At 43.3% G+C, this 19146-nt stretch overlaps 2 protein-coding genes across 6 annotated transcripts in view; both read right to left on the reverse strand.

The window, feature by feature from the left end:
* Positions 1 to 53: 53 nt before the first annotated feature.
* On the reverse strand, positions 54 to 14367 carry LOC143122070 (synaptosomal-associated protein 25). Of its 5 annotated transcripts, XM_076282866.1 has the most exons (9): positions 14229 to 14367; positions 9657 to 9749; positions 9451 to 9553; positions 8148 to 8189; positions 6716 to 6764; positions 5843 to 5960; positions 2877 to 3014; positions 1300 to 1444; positions 54 to 433 (listed from the first exon to the last, which is right to left on the reverse strand). In XM_076282866.1, the coding sequence occupies exons 3-9, from the start codon at positions 9520 to 9522 to the stop codon at positions 368 to 370; spliced, it is 630 nt and encodes a 209-aa protein (XP_076138981.1). In that variant the 5' UTR covers positions 9523 to 9553; positions 9657 to 9749; positions 14229 to 14367; the 3' UTR covers positions 54 to 367. The 5 variants fall into 5 exon arrangements, with proteins under 5 accessions (XP_076138981.1, XP_076138982.1, XP_076138980.1 ...); XM_076282867.1 differs by lacking the exons at positions 5843 to 5960; positions 9657 to 9749 and adding an exon at positions 4055 to 4166; XM_076282865.1 differs by lacking the exon at positions 9657 to 9749.
* Positions 14368 to 15029: 662 nt separating this feature from the next.
* The window catches only part of capns1b (calpain, small subunit 1 b), an 8332-nt gene continuing 4215 nt past the window's right edge, over positions 15030 to 19146 (reverse strand). Inside the window, exons 5-11 of the mRNA XM_076282870.1 lie at positions 19120 to 19146; positions 18754 to 18818; positions 17757 to 17825; positions 17535 to 17613; positions 15763 to 15879; positions 15530 to 15588; positions 15030 to 15370 (exon numbers count right to left, since the gene is read on the reverse strand). The exon at positions 19120 to 19146 is cut by the window's right edge and continues 31 nt beyond it. Of these exons, the coding sequence (XP_076138985.1) occupies positions 15344 to 15370; positions 15530 to 15588; positions 15763 to 15879; positions 17535 to 17613; positions 17757 to 17825; positions 18754 to 18818; positions 19120 to 19146 (443 nt within the window). The 3' untranslated portion in view covers positions 15030 to 15343. The remainder of the gene's footprint in view (positions 15371 to 15529; positions 15589 to 15762; positions 15880 to 17534; positions 17614 to 17756; positions 17826 to 18753; positions 18819 to 19119) is intronic.

Genomic DNA, 19146 nt, shown 5'->3' on the forward strand with positions numbered 1-19146 from the left:
TTCCATTTTGAACAAAGACAGCCTGGCTGATGCAGTTCCCCTTCTCACCAGCAGATGGGAGTATTGAGGGGTTGAGCATTACTGCTCAAAAAAGCTCCACCAAGGCCAATAATACAGTACATGAACTGAGTTTTCTGTAACATTCATTACTTCAGTAGGCACAATATAAAAATATATATAAACAAAACAAATTAAACTATGCCATATTGCATAGACAACAACAACAACAACGCAAGGATGACTATCCAAACAGGCAGCCTTTCATCAACCACAAAGTAAGGGTTGCTGCTCTGTGTGTGTGTGTGGGGGGGCTCACATGACAAAGGATGTTGATAGTACAGTGTTTTCACAGAGTCTCTTAATGCAGTCACTTCTTAATGAGCTTGTGTGCTCTCTGATTGGCTTCACTAATGCGTGATTCATTGACATCAGCCTGCACAAACAGGGAACAAGGAAACAAAAAAAGAGATAAAATTGGTTAATAATTTTTAAAAACTTGCGATCTCGTGTGAAACACTGCAGTTGGTCTGACAGTTTCTGCACTATGACTACTATAAAACATTGTCATGATCAAGCTCTTCACTAATAAAGATTAGTTTCTGTTTTATATGGACACGTACCGTGAGTGTATGTTGTGTGTGATGTCTGTATGCTACTGAGACCTTGAATGTCCCCTTGGGGATCAATAAAGTATCTATCTATCTATCTATCTATCTATCTATCTATCTATCTAGAGTAGCCTAGTGGAGCAGACTATTCTAGAGGGACCCAGTGGAGCAGACTATTCTAGAGTAGCCTAGTGGAGTAGACTATTCTAGAGTGACCCAGTGGAGTAGACTATTCTAGAGTAGCCTAGTGGAGTAGACTATTCTAGAGTAGCCTAGTGGAGTAGACTATTCGAGTAGCCCATAGAGTGGACTAGAGTGACCCAGTGGAGCAGACTATTCTAGAGTGACCCAGTGAAGCAGACTATTCTAGAGTGACCCAGTGGAGTAGACTATTCTAGTGTAGCCTAGTGGAGCAGACTATTCAAGAGTAGCCCATGGAGTGGACTAGAGTGACCCAGTGGAGCAGACTATTCAAGAGTAGCCCATAGAGTAGACTAGAGTGACCCAGTGGAGCAGACTATTCAAGAGTAGCCCATAGAGTGGACTAGAGTGACCCAGTGGAGCAGACTATTCAAGAGTAGCCCATAGAGTAGACTAGAGTGACCCAGTGGAGTAGACTATTCTAGAGTGACCCAGTGGAGCAGACTATTCTAGAGTAGCCCATAGAGTGGACTAGAGTGGAATATCCCACCTTCTCCTGGATGCGCTGTATCTGGACATTCTGTGTGTCGATCTCATTGCCCATGTCTATAGCCATACTCCGCAGGTTGCCAAGGATACTGCCCACCTGGGCCAGGTTCTCCTCCATCTCGTCCTCTCGAGCATCGTTAGTCACTCTGGAGACAGCCAGATACAAACACACACACACACACACACACACACACACACACACACACACACACACACACATGCAAACACCCCCACAAACCAGTCATATATGACATACATGATTGTACACTGAACAGCGCAATGCAAACTGTTGTGCTGAAGATGATTTTGAAGATGAACATTAAATACAATATTTATTTTCATCTTCATTGTAGCTCACCATAAGTTCTGGATAGATTCTCCAGTACAAAAGCTTTCCTGAAGAGACATTTACCTACAGATTCTTTTATTCTATGGTACTGTTGGGAAATAAACCCCAGCATCTCGTCAAAGTGTGTGCATGTTCCAGTTGTACTGAATGCCCTCTACCTGGTGATTCTAGTTTCACACTGCTCTAACTTCTAAAAGCCATTATGTGAAGTTGGACCACTCTTCCTTCTGCTCACTATAATTTCTTTACCCAGCATGCAATTGTCCGTTCCTTCCGCACCATTAAAACATGTCTGTCTGGCTCTCCTGTCTGGCTAACCTGCCTTCCTCTGGATGAGACTGGTCCGGGTGTATTCCTGGTCCTGTCTATAAACACCCCACCTGCTGACATCACGGGAGCGGGGCTCCATGACTACCGTAAAGCTACAATTAAAGGCTCATGGCTCATTACTCCGAGCCTGCTCCTCCGGCTCTGACGCCACCACACTAAATGTAGCCACCAGGGCCAGCATGCGGCGACGTGCTCTGAGCTAGTGAACACACACACTAATGCGTGTTTCTGACTGTTCCTGAGGTGCAGCCTTAGTGGGGGCAATTATTACCCGGTGTGGAGCGGTACAGGCAAGACAAGCTCTTCTGCCATGCTGGTAATAATGAACATGTGTGCTAGAACTTGCTTTATGTACCACACAGGGAAGTTAAACAGAAGAGGCAAAGAGAGCTTTGAGAGTTGAAAGTCAGTTAAACTCAGTGTTATCCAGTCAGTTAAACAAAGTGTTATCCAGTCAGTTAAACTCAGTGTTATTCAGTCAGTTGAACTCAGTGTTATCCAATCCAGTCAGTTAAACTCAGTGTTATCCAGCTAATTTGTGATGAAATGGACAGCTCTCTCTTTTTAGACCAGTACTGAAATTCTTTTGCGACCTCAACATCATCTAGCCACTTGTGTACATCATAAACACAGCAATTTCTGTTAGCACTGACATATTGATTGGCATAAATATTTGCTTTTGAGACAAACTAAGCATTCTGCTCAAGTTACGTGCTTTTGCAAGTAATCGACTATCTGGTGAGACACTCAGTGTACTGGACTGCACTAACGTTAATGATGATATAAGGAATCAGGAATTTTTTGTTGTAGTCCGTTTAACATTAATCTGTGCCATATTGATACTGTTGATACTACTGTGTGTGTGTGTGTGTGTGTGTGTGTGTGTGTGTGTGTGTTACCTCCGAATGTAACCCCCACTCATGACCATTTTCTCCCGGTCATCCACCACGCGTGACGAGGGCTGACTGGACACCACTCCATCCTGGTTGTTGCCCCACACCTTCTTATAGGCTCCACTGGCCTCGAAGTCCTTCAGTCTGGAGCGACACGGCACACACACATTACACACACCTCACAAACAAACATGCTACACAAGTCAAACAAATATGTTAGAAAATAACAACAAAATATGATGGTAATGTCTTTCTGCTGTAATTGTCATGAGTATTCTATATAAGTCTACTGACTGGTCTCTTGTCCTACATGACATGTGCTTGTCCTTATTTATTAATTATAGATACATCAATTCTTCAAACGTTGTCTAACTATTTTGATCTTCTGGTATCAGTCCTTCTCATACTTCTTCTGAAGCACCACAGTGGCCCTGCTGAAAACTTACAAACATGTGAAAATGACCAGTACAGCTGAAGTGCACAATCATAATAACATACTTTTGAATCCATGCCATGTAATATGAGATCAACTAAAACTGGACTTGACACTTATATATGCACAAATGGGTCACACAACACAGACGTCAGGGGAGTATGAGGTCAGTTCCAGGCTTGTGTTGGGCAGTGGATGTAGCTGTAGCAGTGTGAACAGATGCAACCAAAACAGCAAAAGAGCAGCGACAGCACACAGACATGCACACATTCACCTGTACACACATCCATCTGAGCTGCCTGACCCTCACTGCATGGGTCTGGGGCCGGGAGCGGGCCGGATGAGGCCCAGAGTCAGCCGAGATGAGGGATAATTTAACCTGTGTGGTGGTCCCTCTCTCTCTCTCTTTGTCTGTCTGTCTATCCATCTCTCTCTCTGTCTCTCTCTTTCTACAGTATGTCTGTCCCTCTCTCACTCTCTTTTTCTCTGTCTGTCTGTCTCTCTCTATCACTCTCTCTTTCTATATCTGTCTATCTCTCTCTTTTTCTCTCTATCACTCTGTCTCATTCTCTTTTTTATATCTGTCTATCTCTCTTTCTCTCTCTTTCTCTATCACTCTCTCTCTTTCTATATCTGTCTATCTCTCTCTCTTTCTCTCTCTATCACTCTCTGTCTCACTCTCTCTTTCTATATCTGTCTATCTCTCTCTCTTTCTCTCTCTCTCCCTCTCTCTTTCTCCAGCAGTACATACTTCTCACAGGAGCAGAGGCCGCAGCATTTGTCCAGGTCGGTCAGGTTCTTCTCGGCCTCACGCATGTCCTGGTTGATCTGGTCCAGGCCCTCCTCGATCCGCTCCAGTTGCTCTGGACAACGGAACAAGGGAGGAGAGGGCAGGCGGGGGGGCAGGGGTCAAATGGGGTGCATAAAGGTGCAGAGAGAAAGAAAGAGGCAGAGAGAGAGAGAAAGAAAAGATGAATAGAGAAGAATGGAAAGAGAGAGAGAGAAAGCGTAAAGAGAAGTGAGAGTACATGATGTTGATGAAAGAGTGAAGCAGAAGTAAAGAATGAGGAGAAAAGAGAGAAAGAGGAGTGGTCATATGGGTATATAGAGAAAAGAGAGAAAGAGGGGTGGTCATAAGGGTATATAGAGAAAAGAGAGAAAGAGGGGTGGTCATAAGGGTATATAGAGAAAGAGAACAATGAGAATGAAATGAATAGAAAGAAATAATAGGAAGATGCAGAGAAGTGACAGATCGAGACAAGTGCATGATGGGATATTAAAAAGAGCGAGAGATGAGAATAAAATGGAGATAGAGAGGGATGACATGAGAAACATGAAGAGAAGAACAAGCAGGAGTGAGAGATGAAGAAAAAAGGATGAGGGACGATGGAAGGGTAGAGAAAGAGAGGGAGGCACAGGGAGGGAGAGCAAGGAGAAATGGAGCGATAGAGGGATATTTGGGAGAGGGCGTTGGGGTTCAGGGGGGGTCACAAACAAAAAAAGGTTTTCTCACCAAAGCGCACTACACAACCAAACCAAGCAGCACACTAGCCACCACCACTACATGACAAATGAAAACAGAAACACGGATCTTGACCAAGATAACACCGACGGACAACACAACACCATAACAAGGGTGGTGACCAGAGTGGACTGAACTTAAATACGACACACGACACACAACAGATGTGTGAGGAGAAGGAGTGCTGATGGGGCGAGATGGACTGCTCAGATAAACCTGATGAAAAAGCTGATTTCATCAGTGACAGTTAATGCCCTCTACACACACACACACGCACACACACGTACACACACACGCTCACCACACACATACACATACACACACACGCACACACACACACACATACACACACACACGCACACACACACGCACACACACGCACACATACACACACACACGCACACACACACGCACACACACGCACACACGCACACACACACGCACACAGACGCACACACACACGCACACACACACACACACACACACACACACATATACACACACACGCACACACACACACACACACACACACACACACACATATACACACACACGCACATGCACACACACACACACACACATATACACACACACGCACACACACACACACACACACACACACACGCACACACACACACACACACACAGACACAGAGCAGACCATACCCAACGAAACAAAGAACCAAGAGTCAGCCCAGTGCGCCTCTATGACTCTTCCTCTGGCAACTGAAATCCAAACTGCAAACACAAGCATACAAAATCTGCAACGAAATATCCAAAATATCCAAAACAAAGTATATCTGGAGCCAAAAGACAGCTCCTCTGGCACACCTCAACACACTTCTAATCACACAGGCCACAGCTAAAGCCAATCACAGCGCTCTACATGTCTGCGCAGGGCGGGGCCAGTGAAGCGCGGGCCACATGGATTGGGCGGGTAGGATGATTGGCAGGTGTGGGGACCCATGACAGTGCTGGAGGTGAGGTGGTGTGGGCGGGGCGTGGGGGCAGACCTACTTAGCGCAGGGCCAGGCGCACAGGCCACAACACTTGGCCATGTCGGTGAGGTTTCTCTCGGCCTCCCGCATGTCCTGGTTAATCTGGTCCATGCCCTCATCAATACGGTCCAGTTGCTCTAGAGTGAGCAGGCGCAGGTGTACAGGGGGCGGGAGGTGAAAGGTTACACACACACACACACACAGACACACATTGAGACACACACATGTAGGCTTACTCAGCTTCTCAAACATATAGTCTATACAGCACATCGGCACTCACATGTTTTTGAATGTACATACAGTATATGGAAGCAAGGACATGAATATTTGCTAATATAAGCAAACAGAGACACACACATAACCACACAAAGTGCTCCCCTTATGCCAACTCATTTATACAAACAAAAAATCAAAACCAACAAACACCTGTACGTTGTTGATAAATGGCCAAATATGGTGTACAGAGCTCCTGTGTTTGCTACAGGGTTGGGTATCACGGGCACAACACACAGTACATTTCCATCTGTGTGTTGAGCACACACACCGAATGCTTTATTTTGATAACACAGCCAACCTGACAGCAGACCCAATCTCACAGACTCCCCTCTCCCTCTATTTGCAGAGGCAACACAATGGCTGCTATGAAAGCGGCCTCTCCTCTTCACTCTTGCCAACAGCATGTCCGTTTAATTTGATTCTATCTCTCCCATTTCCTGCAATCATTTTTTCCCCCTCTATCAACATCTTGGACTTGCTATCCAAAGAGCAAGGCTGTGGATATGCTAGTAGTTATTTTTACTTTCAAATAAAATTATAATGTGGGCATTGATTTCCTGTTGGAAACAGAAAGACGGATGACAATAATTGAGAGGTAATTTGATGTCATCAGTACCTCCTTGTTCATCCAGCATGACCAGTGTCCTGATCCCAGCATCTTTACTCTGTTGAAATGTCAGTAGGATTAGAATCAGTCATACCAGTACCAAAACACTAACCTTTCACAAATGCAGATACCTGATGCAGTTTGCTTTTAGCATATCAATGTGTAACTATCTATTAATTCATCTTATTTTATTTATTTATTTATTCTTTTTAGCTTATCTGTGGGCATCTCAGGTTTGTTCCAAACAATGTCTTGCTGTATCTGTGTACAATGACAATAAAGTATCTATTCTATTCTATTCTATTCTATTGTCATGTTGGCTATACATGCTGATTTTACAAACAAAAACTAAGTTTAGATAAGTTAAGTCAATATCAGAGGACAAGTTAAGTTTAAGTTAAGTTTAGGTTGAAATTCCCTACAATGCTTAATAGGCTTCAAGCTCTTTGTTGCAGGACAAACAAATAAGCTCAGAGATAGCTTATGGAGCTGTTTACAGTAAACAAAGATCCCAAAGGCAGAGGCCCACTGACAAGAATGTGCAACGGAGTGTCATAACCCAACACAAAAACACAAAATGGCAGTTGGAGTTGTATGGGCCTGTCTCTGTTCAGTCTACTGTAGTCTACTCTATGGCCTTAGTCATATCACAACATACAGGCTGTGCATGTGTTTAACAACAAGCATCTCTAGGTGTTCAGTATGTCATGGTGCGCTCATGAGCTGGGAAGTGGGAGAATTCTATAATGGGAGCTTTGCGTGAGCCCCCAGGAGAATGTTTTGACATCACTCAACATAGCGAAAGATAAAAAAATGGACTTGTTCCATGCCCAAATAAGTCACTTCATTGATTATTTATGTTATACTCATAAGCACAGGTGACTGTGATACTGAACAGTATTACCTTTGAGCTATGTGATGTTAGCCTTCTAGCTAGCTAGCCTATGGACATTAGCAACGTCGCCCGTTTGTTGTTGTCAAGTGAACGCTCTCAGTTCGGAAGCATGGAGTTCCAAAGTGGGGACCTTCCCACTACCCAGCCACATGAACGCACTATTAGTCTACTCTATGGCCTTAGTTATAGCTACAGGCTATGAACGCACTATTAGTCTACTCTATGGCCTTAGTTATAGCTACAGGCTGTGCATGTGTTCAACACTAAGCCACATGAACGCACTATTAGTCTACTCTATGGCCTTAGTTATAGCTACAGGCTGTGCATGTGTTCAACACTAAGCATCTCTCGATGTTCAGTATGTCAGTCTACTCTATGGCCTGGCCTTACACAAGCTGTGTAAAAGGCTACCACTAAGCATCCCTCAGTGCTGGTTAACCTACTGTGCGGCCTCACTCCTAGCGGCAGACTGAGCGAGCGAGCGAGCGAGCGTGCGTTTAATATTTCATGTGCGGACGTCCCTGAGGCCCAGAGCCCCGGCCTCACCTCCTCCAGAAGCAGCTTCATGTTGCGAGTGCTCTCCAGGGACTGCGGAGCCGGCACGGGCGAGGCCAGAGAAAGAGACAGAACCAGACATGGTCAACAACACTCCACAGGTGAAGGCTGATGCATTTACAGTATTCACAATGAGAAGCACACTGATAGGTCAAGACTATGGACCCAAATGTTAATGACAGGCAAACTGCAAAATCGTGAAATTTTAATGTTTGTGCTAGCTGGCTTGATGGGAGTCAGGAAAAATATTCCAAGGAGGTCGACAATTACAGTAGAGTACTTAAAGTGGAACCAGTTAGCACAACACAGATAGCCACTTATGGGCTCCAGAACAAGCTCTGGGAAGGAAGCTACTGTGATGGCAGAGACTAGTGTGACAGGTCTTAGAGGATGGGACACCTGATTGTCAACACAAAGTCTCTCTGTGTGTATGTGTGTGTGTGTGTGTGTGTGTGTGTGTGTGTGTGTGTGTGTGTGTGAGCATAGAGACTGAGCTGTACTGTGTTTGAACAGGTGTCAGTGTGGTGACTGCAACCCTGCCTGCCTCCCTGCCTGTGATGCCTTCCCCTGTAGAGATGCATTCTGGGAGATGCCCTGCAGTAACCTTTACCTGCTGCGAGAGCAACAGGGGGCTAGGAAGAGGGGTGATGTCACTGTTGCTTAAGGAATCCCGGGTGGGTGAAACCATCTCTCCAGTCCCTCCAGCATAGGGAACATATGCCTCTATACATTACTAATTTACCATACTGTAATGATAAGCACTTTGTTATCATTTACATACAGTAGGTCATATTAGCCTGTCTGTCCCAATTGTCCCGAATGCCAACTGTCGTAGATTGTGTGTGTGTGTTATTGACACAGAGATAATTAAGTACTGCTGAGCATATGTCATTGAAAAAAAAAATGTAGCTATGGTGACAGTTACTAGGCATAATCTGTGGCCTCCTTTCTTGTCTTGAAATCTGTCTCCTTCAGTCTCTCCCCCTCTCAGTCTCTCTCCCTCTCCCTCTCTCTCTCTGTCTCTCTCCCCCTCTCTCTCTGTCTCTCCCCTCTATCTCTGTCTCTCTCCCTCTCTCTGTCTCTCTCTGTCTCTCTCTCAGTCTCTCTCCCTCTCTCTGTCTCTCTCTGTCTCTCTCTCTCTGTCTCTCTCTGTCTCTCTCCCTCTCTCTCAGTCTCTCCCCCTCTCTCAGTCTCTCTGCCCCTCTCTCAGTTTCTTCTTTTATGGGTCAAGCATGAGCTTAGTCCAGCATGAACCCTTATTGCAGCACTGACCACTACCATGGTGTCTCATTACCTCATCTGTCACCTGATTGGCCCTCCTCTGCAGCTCGTCCATCTCCGATCTCACGCCTGTGTCCGAGGCCATGGTGCTGGGCTGGGCTGGGCTGGGCTGAGGGCTGCAACCAATCATACACAAATCAGAGGAAGCACATACAGGAGCAGGCGCTAAAACTACTACAAGTTATTGTGTTCATTTTCTTTTATCTCATCATGACATACCAAATCAAACTACCATAACGAATGATGATGATGATGATTAGTTTCCCATTTGGGGATCTATAAAGTTAATCCATCCATCCATCAGGTATAGTGCTATAAAGAATGAAAAGTTATAGATTTATGAAATGAATGACAACTTTCATGTTTTAGAGCAAATCGTTCTGCAGGTTATGATGCGTCTGATGATGGACTCAGGATGGTTCACTGAACACAGGTACTCGTTGTTACAGAAGAAGATCAAAGCCCCGTTCTACACTAAAAGTGTTTTTCAACTGGTTCTCTTTTAGCTCAATAACCCATGTATAGGAAACCTTCCTACAGTGTTTAGAATGAGGGTTTAAACAAAGAGTATAGGCCCACTTTACACACAATGGCTGGGTTATTTTCTAAAACAACCAGTAAGCCTTTATCTTCACCAGTTGCTTTTTGCAACATTGTCCAGCAGAAGCTACACCTATACTAGGCTACCAGTGCAGATCAGTAGTACATCACAGTGTGTGATATCTTTTACTCATATTCTCTCTTACTGCCCTACTACGTAAAGCGACCTTGGGTTTGCGCTATATAAAATAAACTTATTATTCTTACAGGCTTGTACTGTACTGGTGAAATCAGTAGCAGTGTGATGCTGGGGCTGCTCCAATAAAGCTGAATAAATAGATGCATAAATCCACACTATCATAACCCAGTTTAAAACTGAAGTGTGCTTCATGGGCATCCTTTGTTGCCGACGTGCTCAGAGACACACGGGTCAGCTGGCACATGGACCACCCTGCCACTCGCCACTCGATTATGTCTGATTACCTCCTCCAGGATGGTTAACTTAATGAGCGCCTAATTCACCGCTGCTAATTCAGACGGCGGACCTGCACGCCCACCCACGCACCCATCACTGCACTGTGACTGCGGAGCCACCTCCACGCACAGACACTTCAGAGAGAGAGAGAGAGAGAGAGAGAGAGAGAGAGAGGGAGAGAGAGAGGGAGAGAGAGAGAGACGGAAGAGACACAGCCACTCTGTTAAAAGGGATAAGTACTTTATAATTACACAGCAATCACTGCACGCTTCACCCTTACAGAGAGAGGGAGAGGGAGAGAGGCAAAAAGAGGAGAGAGAAAGAGAGAGAAAGAGAGAGAGGGAGAGAGGCAAAAAGAGAAAGAGAAACAAACAGAACAAAAGAGAGGAGAGGGATAATGTTAAGGACTCATAACCTGCTAATCTGTGGAACGCAGTTAACGAGAGGAGAGGGACAATGTTAAGGACTCATGGCCTGCCGCAAGAAAAACGCTCTAATTCCTCAGGAAAGCCTGTGCAAAGGAAATGTGTGCATGGACTACAACCAACCCCCTACTCATGGACATCTCATGGACATTAAGATCAAAATATTACCAATCATATTTACATGCTCATAAATGATAAATGGCCTGTCTGTTTATATGGCACTTTTGAACACTCAAAGCACTTCCCAAGTTGATGCTACACATTCGCTATTCTCAGGCAGAGTGAGCATCTGTGACACTTGGACTTGGAAAGGAGGAACTGGGATCTCAATCCCACGAACCTCTGGTTGCCACGGCCACACGTACAGAACCCCTTTACAAGGTCACAGTCCACAAAGGGGCGTGCATGTAATGTTCACTTTGTTTTATATTCACAATTAAGTCGGTAATTTACAAATATTCAACGAGTACAGTAGATACGTAGATAAGATAAGATTTTTGGGGCAGCCGTGGCCTACTGGTTAGTATAAGTAAGTATAAGTATAAGTATATATACTTTTTGATCCCGTGCCGGTCATGCAGCTGACAGCTATGGCAACGGCTGGCGTGTGCCGGTCATGCAGCTGACAGCTATGGCAACGGCTAGCGTGTGCCGGTCATGCAGCGTACAGCTATGGAAACGGCTGGCGTGTGCCGGTCATGCACCTGATGTTTAATCACACCATACCAGGGGGTAAGTGCTAATGGCCAATTAGCAGTTCAGCTTTAGGAGAACCGTCAGATAGCGGCAGTTGACCAAGGGGCAGTTGCTAACTTAAAAACATGCATGACCAGGGGTCAGTTGCCAACTTAAAGACATGCATGTGTGGATGAGAAGGGGCGAGCAAGGTGTTTCCATGTAGGTAACCTGTGTGGGGTATCGAGCTCTGGATATTGACATGAGATTCTGAGTTGAAGCAGAGCTGCTTGAGTGATAGCAATGTGTTAGGCACATGGGTGTTTGGACAACTATGTTCTTCACACACTGCAACTGCATGTTCTTGCACACATATGCATGTGCACACATATATCATTACAAACACTGACAACACACACACTCTCACACACACACACACACACACACACAGTATGTAAACACATCCTGTATAACAACACAACCAACACACATATGTACACATGCACCACACACAGACACACATACAGACTCACACACACACACACACACACACACACACAGACACACACACAACCCTCTAGTATCCCAAATCAGACAGTGAGGCACGAGAGACTCTGCTCTCTTCCCTCTGAGGCCGAACCCCACCTAGAGTCTCGCACTACTGATGGCCCTCACCCCTAGGATAGACTGAGACAAAGTAAACACACACACACACACACACACACACACACACACACACACACACAGGCACACACACACATACACACACACACACACATACACACACACATATGTGCATGCATGCGGACAATACACTCTCTCACTCTCCCTCACAAACAAGTACACAAACATGTGCATACAATACTCTCTCTCTCACACACACACAGGCACACACACACACACTCTCTCTCTCTCTCTCACACACACACACACACACACACACACACACACACAAACATGATCAGATGAGCAGGCGTTAATTAATATTTCCAAGGACTAAATCACATAGCAGCCAACCAGACTAAGAAATGATCATTTGGATAATCAGACCCAGTATTGTTTTTCATTACTGCCATTGGTGGTGGGGGAGTCTGGAGAATATGGAGAGCTATGGCAGAGAATGGATCCACTCAGAGGGAAAGAGGGCAAGGCAACGCTAATGTGATTTTAGTTACATATATTCTAGAGATGTGGCACAGGGGCACAGACAAGGGTGTGTGTGTGTGTGTGTGTGTGTGTGTGTGCAATACACATGTGTATGCCCTTACTGTATCTACTTTGAACTGTCAGACCTAGACACTGCTGGAAAGTACCTTTCTAGCTCGTTTTCCATTAAAAAGCTAATTTGCTTGAACATCTTGAAAAAGGGGTTTGACCATGAAGTGTTTGCCCAATTAGTCATGTTCCTGACTAGCCAAGAAGTAAAGTATTTTTAATAAAGTATTTTTAATAAAAAAAATACAAAATTTGTGCTCATATTGGCATGTCTGGCATAGATGACGCCAAAATCATTCCGAGAAACACTGATACTGAAGATATGACAGAAAAAAAAAAATCTTTGTGACACCACCAACCATTTATAGTAGCCTAGACAGTATAATGACCATTAGGTGATCATGCTTTTAATTTAGCTTGAGAAGGAGCAATTGATCTCGCTGCAGTCTTTTCAAATGTCACATGGCCCTTAATAAGGGCACACTGACATTGGCAACACTGGGATTTGCTTTATAATTTATTAGACAGGGGTTGAGCCCAGGGGTTGGGGTCTTGTTCTCTGCTGGACATCCTTATGGACTCTAGATACAGCACAAACCACAGAAAATGACTCAGAAAATGACACAGAACATGACTCAATCTGTAAGACATAGCCCATGACATTTAAACTTTTCTTTTCCTACAATATGTTAAAGAAGTATTCAAGTTGGGTTAAGTCTGAAACGAATAGTAGCCTATCAAAGCCTACATCAAATACCAATCGTTTTTCGAGAGACGATTATCTCCCAACTAAGTTATATATATAGCTATATATATATTTACTGTAATATATATATATATTACAGTAAATATATATTTACTGTAACACCGTGGTTCTCAAACTTTTTCTGTAAATCCCCACTTTGTAGGCTGTAGGTGGGGGATTTTCAAGCCCACCTGACCTGACCCCGTTTTGGTTTACATTTCCCGTCTCGGTCGGCTGGAACAGATGTTATTTTAATTCATATGTTGGTCTGTTTATGACTCCTATGTTTGTGTGTGGCTGTTTTGAATCTATGATCTTCCTTGTCAAAAAAGAAAGGCATTATTAAAGATAGGCACAAAAAACGAATTTCCTCTTGTTCATCGCGCCCCACCTGTCATGTGTCTATTCCCCACAGTGGGGCCCCACACCTTGAGGACCACTGCGTAACACCACAATGTGCACTGACTGACTTCGGGTAGGCATTCAGGCACAGGAAAGTGCAACAGACATCAGAAAGCAATGTCTGTACACCAAGTCATTAACACTTTCAAATCATGATTTTCAAAATAGGCCCATCCTCGTGAGTTTTGTTACACAGTCAGGATCAAGAAGCTCTGTCGTGGTAAGTAGGCCTAAATGAATTACTTTTGATGTTTTCAGTATATTAAAGTTAAAATGGCACTGACCTGGCAATTTGTTTCGCCAAAGCCACTTACCGTAGGCTCCTCTCCAACTGAAAGAGATGATAACTGTCGTGCTGTTTTTGCTCGTGGAAACGTTGAACCGCGCGTAACGCTCGTATTTGCTCATTCAACTACTTACGGCATCATCCCCGGGGCTAAACCTTCTGTGGTACCCGTTCCCCCGCAAGGAAGGTAACTTCTGAGACACACCCTTTCTCATAACTGCTCTCTCATTGGCGAATAACTCCATGAAGGACACCCAGACAGGAAAGAAAGAAATACTATTCGCAAAATCAGATGGCAATCTATTTGTCCCGCCCATAACAGCTGCAGGGTTCGCGTTGCTGAGGCAACTGGTATTACTGGTACTTGCAAACGTCAGGAGCAGGGTGCTGACTTGTAGTGTAAATAAACTGTATTGACTACTCCAACTAAGCTTGCAAAGACTGGAAAGATGACGCATTCAAATTTGGATATATTCAATCGAATATTAAAGTGTGTTTGGTAAACAATTATAGGCCACCATTAAAAAAATTGCCATAGCCTAAATCTTGAATTTTATTAATCAGTTCTTTGTGTAGCCTACAGATCACCTCTCCACAGTTAAGTTTACTGAGCATAAATTTAGACCAAGCATGTTTTTTTTGTTTTTAATAACAAACAAGCTACTTTACTGTAGATGGTCCTCATCCGAAATCTAGGATTCTAGATAGATAGATACATGGATACTTTATTAGGATCAGAAAGTTGGAAACTATGCCTATACTGAGAGCAAAAGAAGACGCATCACAGGTGGAAACCTGTGGCCAAAGGAAGAAAATATACACCAACAACTTTGTTTGTATGCGCACACTCCTTTTCTTTTAATAGGCAAGAGGAAATGTACAAAAAAGGGTCTAAACATTGGAATGTTGACAGCATAAATGCTGAGGTTCTACTTTGGTTTGAAGCAAAGCTGCCATCTAGTGTTTAAACATGGTCTCTGCAAGCCTTTGCCAGTATTACTGTAATGTATAATTTGCCTGCACAATAGGCTACAACAAAAGGGTGACAACATACAAAAGAGACGGTGAAGAAAGTGCAGCAAACAACTTTGTTTCACTGAGAAGCTTCGGAGAGAATGTTGGGATGTCTGAGTCAGGCGGTGTTTAAGAGTACATTGTCAACTGCAACCACTGAGGAGAAAGCAGACAACACTGAACGTTACACAAAGCCTTAATAAATACTGGTTAATGAGTTACATTCAGACAGTATGTGGATCTGGCACGCCTGTGGCCCTGATCAGAGCTACTGTTGGCTGCTGTGTGATAAAGTGTTAATGTCTTTGGCTTTACCTCCTGAATGTCGACCTTAATGGTGCCGTTGTTGTCCTTGTCGAGTGTCTTAAATGCACCTAAAACACACACGAGACAAGATAAATCAGTTTGAGTCATTCAGCACCACACAGTGAAGGGTTATGACAGATAAAGGTAGGAAAAGTGACTGATAAAGATGTAGCATGGAAAATGAGAGGAATGAGAGAGGAGGAGGAAAGTGGTGGGGGCATGTGAAGGTCTTGCACACTCACAGCACATGGCATTAAGCCGGACCAGGCAGCCAATGTAGTTGTCGAAGTCCATGTTGCCGTTCTCATCGCTGTATCTGCGGATGATCATCTGGAAGATCTGGTCATTCAGGGGGAAGCCTGCAGAGAGACAGAACAGAGAGAACACTGCATTTTGGAACCACAAAGTGCTCTAGAATGTCATATACCCAAAGTCAGGGGTGTGATTAGCAAAGGGAAAAAGGGAAAATGTACGAAGCACGGAGTGCTGGTTTGAGTACTTTAGTGTACTATAGTTTTGGCAACCGTACTGTATATACCGTATCTATATAACCGTATCTACACTTCATAAAATACATGGGGCAAATCCTATGCAAGGGTGGCACTAGAAAAGGGCCTTAAAGAAAGCATATTTGGGCAAATACTAGCGGGGTCCGGAGGCATGCCCCCCCGGAAGAACATTTTGAAAAATAACCCTTTAAATGATGACATCTGATGACTTTTACGGGAAGTATTAATACATTGAGATACATATAATTCAAACATTATAGCATATTACAATACAGCCTATAAGGCCTAAAGAAAACTAATTTATAATAGAGCAAAGTAGCCTAGGCCTACACAAGATTAAACCAAATATGGCTGAAATATATAGGCCATCATGATCATTTTGCCAACAGTAACACAGAACCATGGATTTTTTCCATTTATAACATGTTTTGTTTATAACTTAAACCAACATTGAGTACATTATTTACTATAGGCCTACTTGATGATAATGTATAGCCTGCCCCCTAACAGTCCTCTGAGCCTACGTACAAAATAGTGAATCATGTGATAGGCCTACTGATATTGATGCTGATTGAAGAGTTGTTGATATTTCAGTTCCAAAGAGAATCTTACACGCGCAGCATCACGAGATTCATTATCGGAAAATCCTGACAGCGAACCCGATGCAAAGCCAAAACGAGAAAAAAAAACTTCATACATAATGTCTTTAAATCAATTTGTTGACCTGTACTGTTTCATGGCTTCTGCTGAGAAACTAGTTCGCCACACACACTCACACTGAACTTGAATCAAGCATTCTTCAGAACGCAGCTGATCAACGCGTCCCGACTACTTTCACTTTCAATTAAATAAACGGAATAGGCCCACTAATGGCCTGACTTATACAGAAATATAGTCTACCTCTCACCCACAGACCCCCCCCCCCCCCCCCCAAAAAAAAAAAAAACTCATCGGATCTATACGAATTGTGTAGGTCTCATTTTCAAGTCGAAAAAAATTGAATTCCGTTTAAAAACGGAAGAATCACACCCCTGCAAAGTGGAATGAAATGAATGTTCTGTAATTTTAGATTCCACTGCATAAAACCACTGAGAGGCATCACTGAATACAGTGGTGCAAATCCACAGGGGCGGAGTGGCGGTGAGGGTTGAGAATGAGAATGTTTCCCCTTCCTGTTTGGTCTGTGTTTCTATTGCATGCTTAGAAAAAACAATCTCTTCAAGGCTCTTTGGCATAATCTGAAAGGAGAACGTTTTCACTGTTCTACTTTACAATCCTTGAATGTTTTGTTGAAAACGTTAGAAGCCAAACTACTAAAACTAATAAACCACAGCATTCAATGACAAAAAAAAAAAAAAAAACTTGCAGTAGGCCTAGATATAATTACAAGTCTAAGGTTGAACATGATTATGGACAAACAAGTGGTCAGTCATTCACATCCCCATCATTCTGTCTCCAAGGGTGACAGAAAAACTACAGTGGGTTGTCATGGTAACTTAACACACCTGCAGCTTTGAAGGCACCTGGCAGTTCATCCGCTCCTATGAGTCCTGAGCGATCTTTGTCATACTGCCTGTAAATGGTCTGCAACAAGGGACAACAGTCTATGTTTAACTCCATCAATGCAAAGACTCTTGCGTTGCAATCATGTGATTTGTGTTTCAACACTGTGATATAGGTTTGAACATTTTGAAAGGTTAGATTTCAGAGTTTAGAGGTCGCTTTACCTGCCATTTCTTGATGTTATTCCAAAGGTATTTGAATTCGTGAAAGCCCAGTTTCCCAGTACTGTCACTCTGTGAGAGCTGGGTTAAGGGAACCATCTTCAAAAGCAATCACTGAAATCAAACAATTACATACCACACTTTTTGCATGACATGCTACCTATATTGTATGCAGGCTCCATAACCCAAAAACATGACATCAGAAATCAGTAAAGAACTCTGTACACCAACATTATTAACATTTTCCAATCAGTTATTTTCTTAATATCCATATCATGCACAGGTTCTTGTTCAAATACAGCCTAGCCTACATGATTTTCAAAATAGGCCTATCCTTGTGAGTTTTGCTACACAGTCTGGACCAAGAAGCTTTGATAATCTTTCACAGGTAGTGAGTATCTTGTAATTGATTAAATATACAAATACACAAATCAGACTGGTAACCACCATCAAAGAATGCCCATGTGTGCTAAAGCATTGGAATAACGTTAGTAATTTAACATACAGGACTCTAATTTGATAGTTTGCACAAAGTGAAAAGCCCTATGTCTAACCACAGCTAACTAATCCAAATCAATTTGCAAACAGCATGGGCAAGATATTGAAGGGCAAACAATGATAAGTCAGTGTGATGCTCCCAAATGCCACACAATAGCTATAGTTCATGCACCCGAACTTCACTTGTTGACAGAGTTTGCCTGCCATTTAAATTAGGGCCCAGTCTAATGCAAAACTGTGATGATATGGACAAGGCAATGGCCCTGTGCGTGGGACTAAGATATCATATGATCCAGTACAGCCATGAAGGCCATAAAAGTAAGAGCTCAGTCTATCTATCCAAGTTCTATTCAAAACTTTTATCTGAGGATAACTACATTGTAGAATGTGAGAACAGCACACTATTGAGATTTGTGTCAGATGAGCATGGACTTTAACTGGAACTTAATTCAGATTGTTTTTAGTTTTGTTTTTAAAATGAGAAACTGTGTAGGAAGGATACATCCATGACCGCCACCATGCTCCTACAGGACTCGATGGTGAAGCCGTCTGTTTTCATGTCAGCATCTGCATGTAACACAAAATGAAACATTTACATCACATTCACATTTACGGTCATATTCACACAACGTATCTGAATAACTGAAAGGTGTGGAACAATGCAGGCACATAGTCAGTTAAATAATGGCCACTGAAAGCAAACAGCCAAACATGAAAAACATGTTTCACTTCAGAATAAGAGACACGAGAAATACCTTTTTTTTCTTGAATGAACACATAGACATGTCTGTTAGACAGGTGATGGCAGAAACACATATTAAAAAAAGAGTAACTGCAGCATGTGGCAAACATGAGTCAGAGCACTCACGTTTCGTTAGAATTTTGTTGAGGATGC

This window comes from Alosa pseudoharengus, unplaced genomic scaffold (assembly GCF_046254945.1).
Source record: "Alosa pseudoharengus isolate Yale_2024_CS ecotype anadromous, Long Island Sound unplaced genomic scaffold, YU_APseudo_1.1 YU_APseudo_1.1_scf_13, whole genome shotgun sequence".
Taxonomy (NCBI): domain Eukaryota; kingdom Metazoa; phylum Chordata; class Actinopteri; order Clupeiformes; family Clupeidae; genus Alosa; species Alosa pseudoharengus.

Excerpts from the sequence above, each read along its gene's own strand:
- LOC143122070 (XM_076282865.1), bottom strand. The coding sequence starts at position 9,522 with ATGGCCTCGGACACAGGCGTGAGATCGGAGATGGACGAGCTGCAGAGG. Across the intron at positions 5,961-6,715 it reads CATGCTGGATGAACAAGGAG|AGCAACTGGACCGTATTGAT; the intron begins GTACTGATGACA and ends TGCTCACTCTAG. Across the intron at positions 1,445-2,876 it reads AGTGGGGGTTACATTCGGAG|AGTGACTAACGATGCTCGAG; the intron begins GTAACACACACA and ends GGCTGTCTCCAG.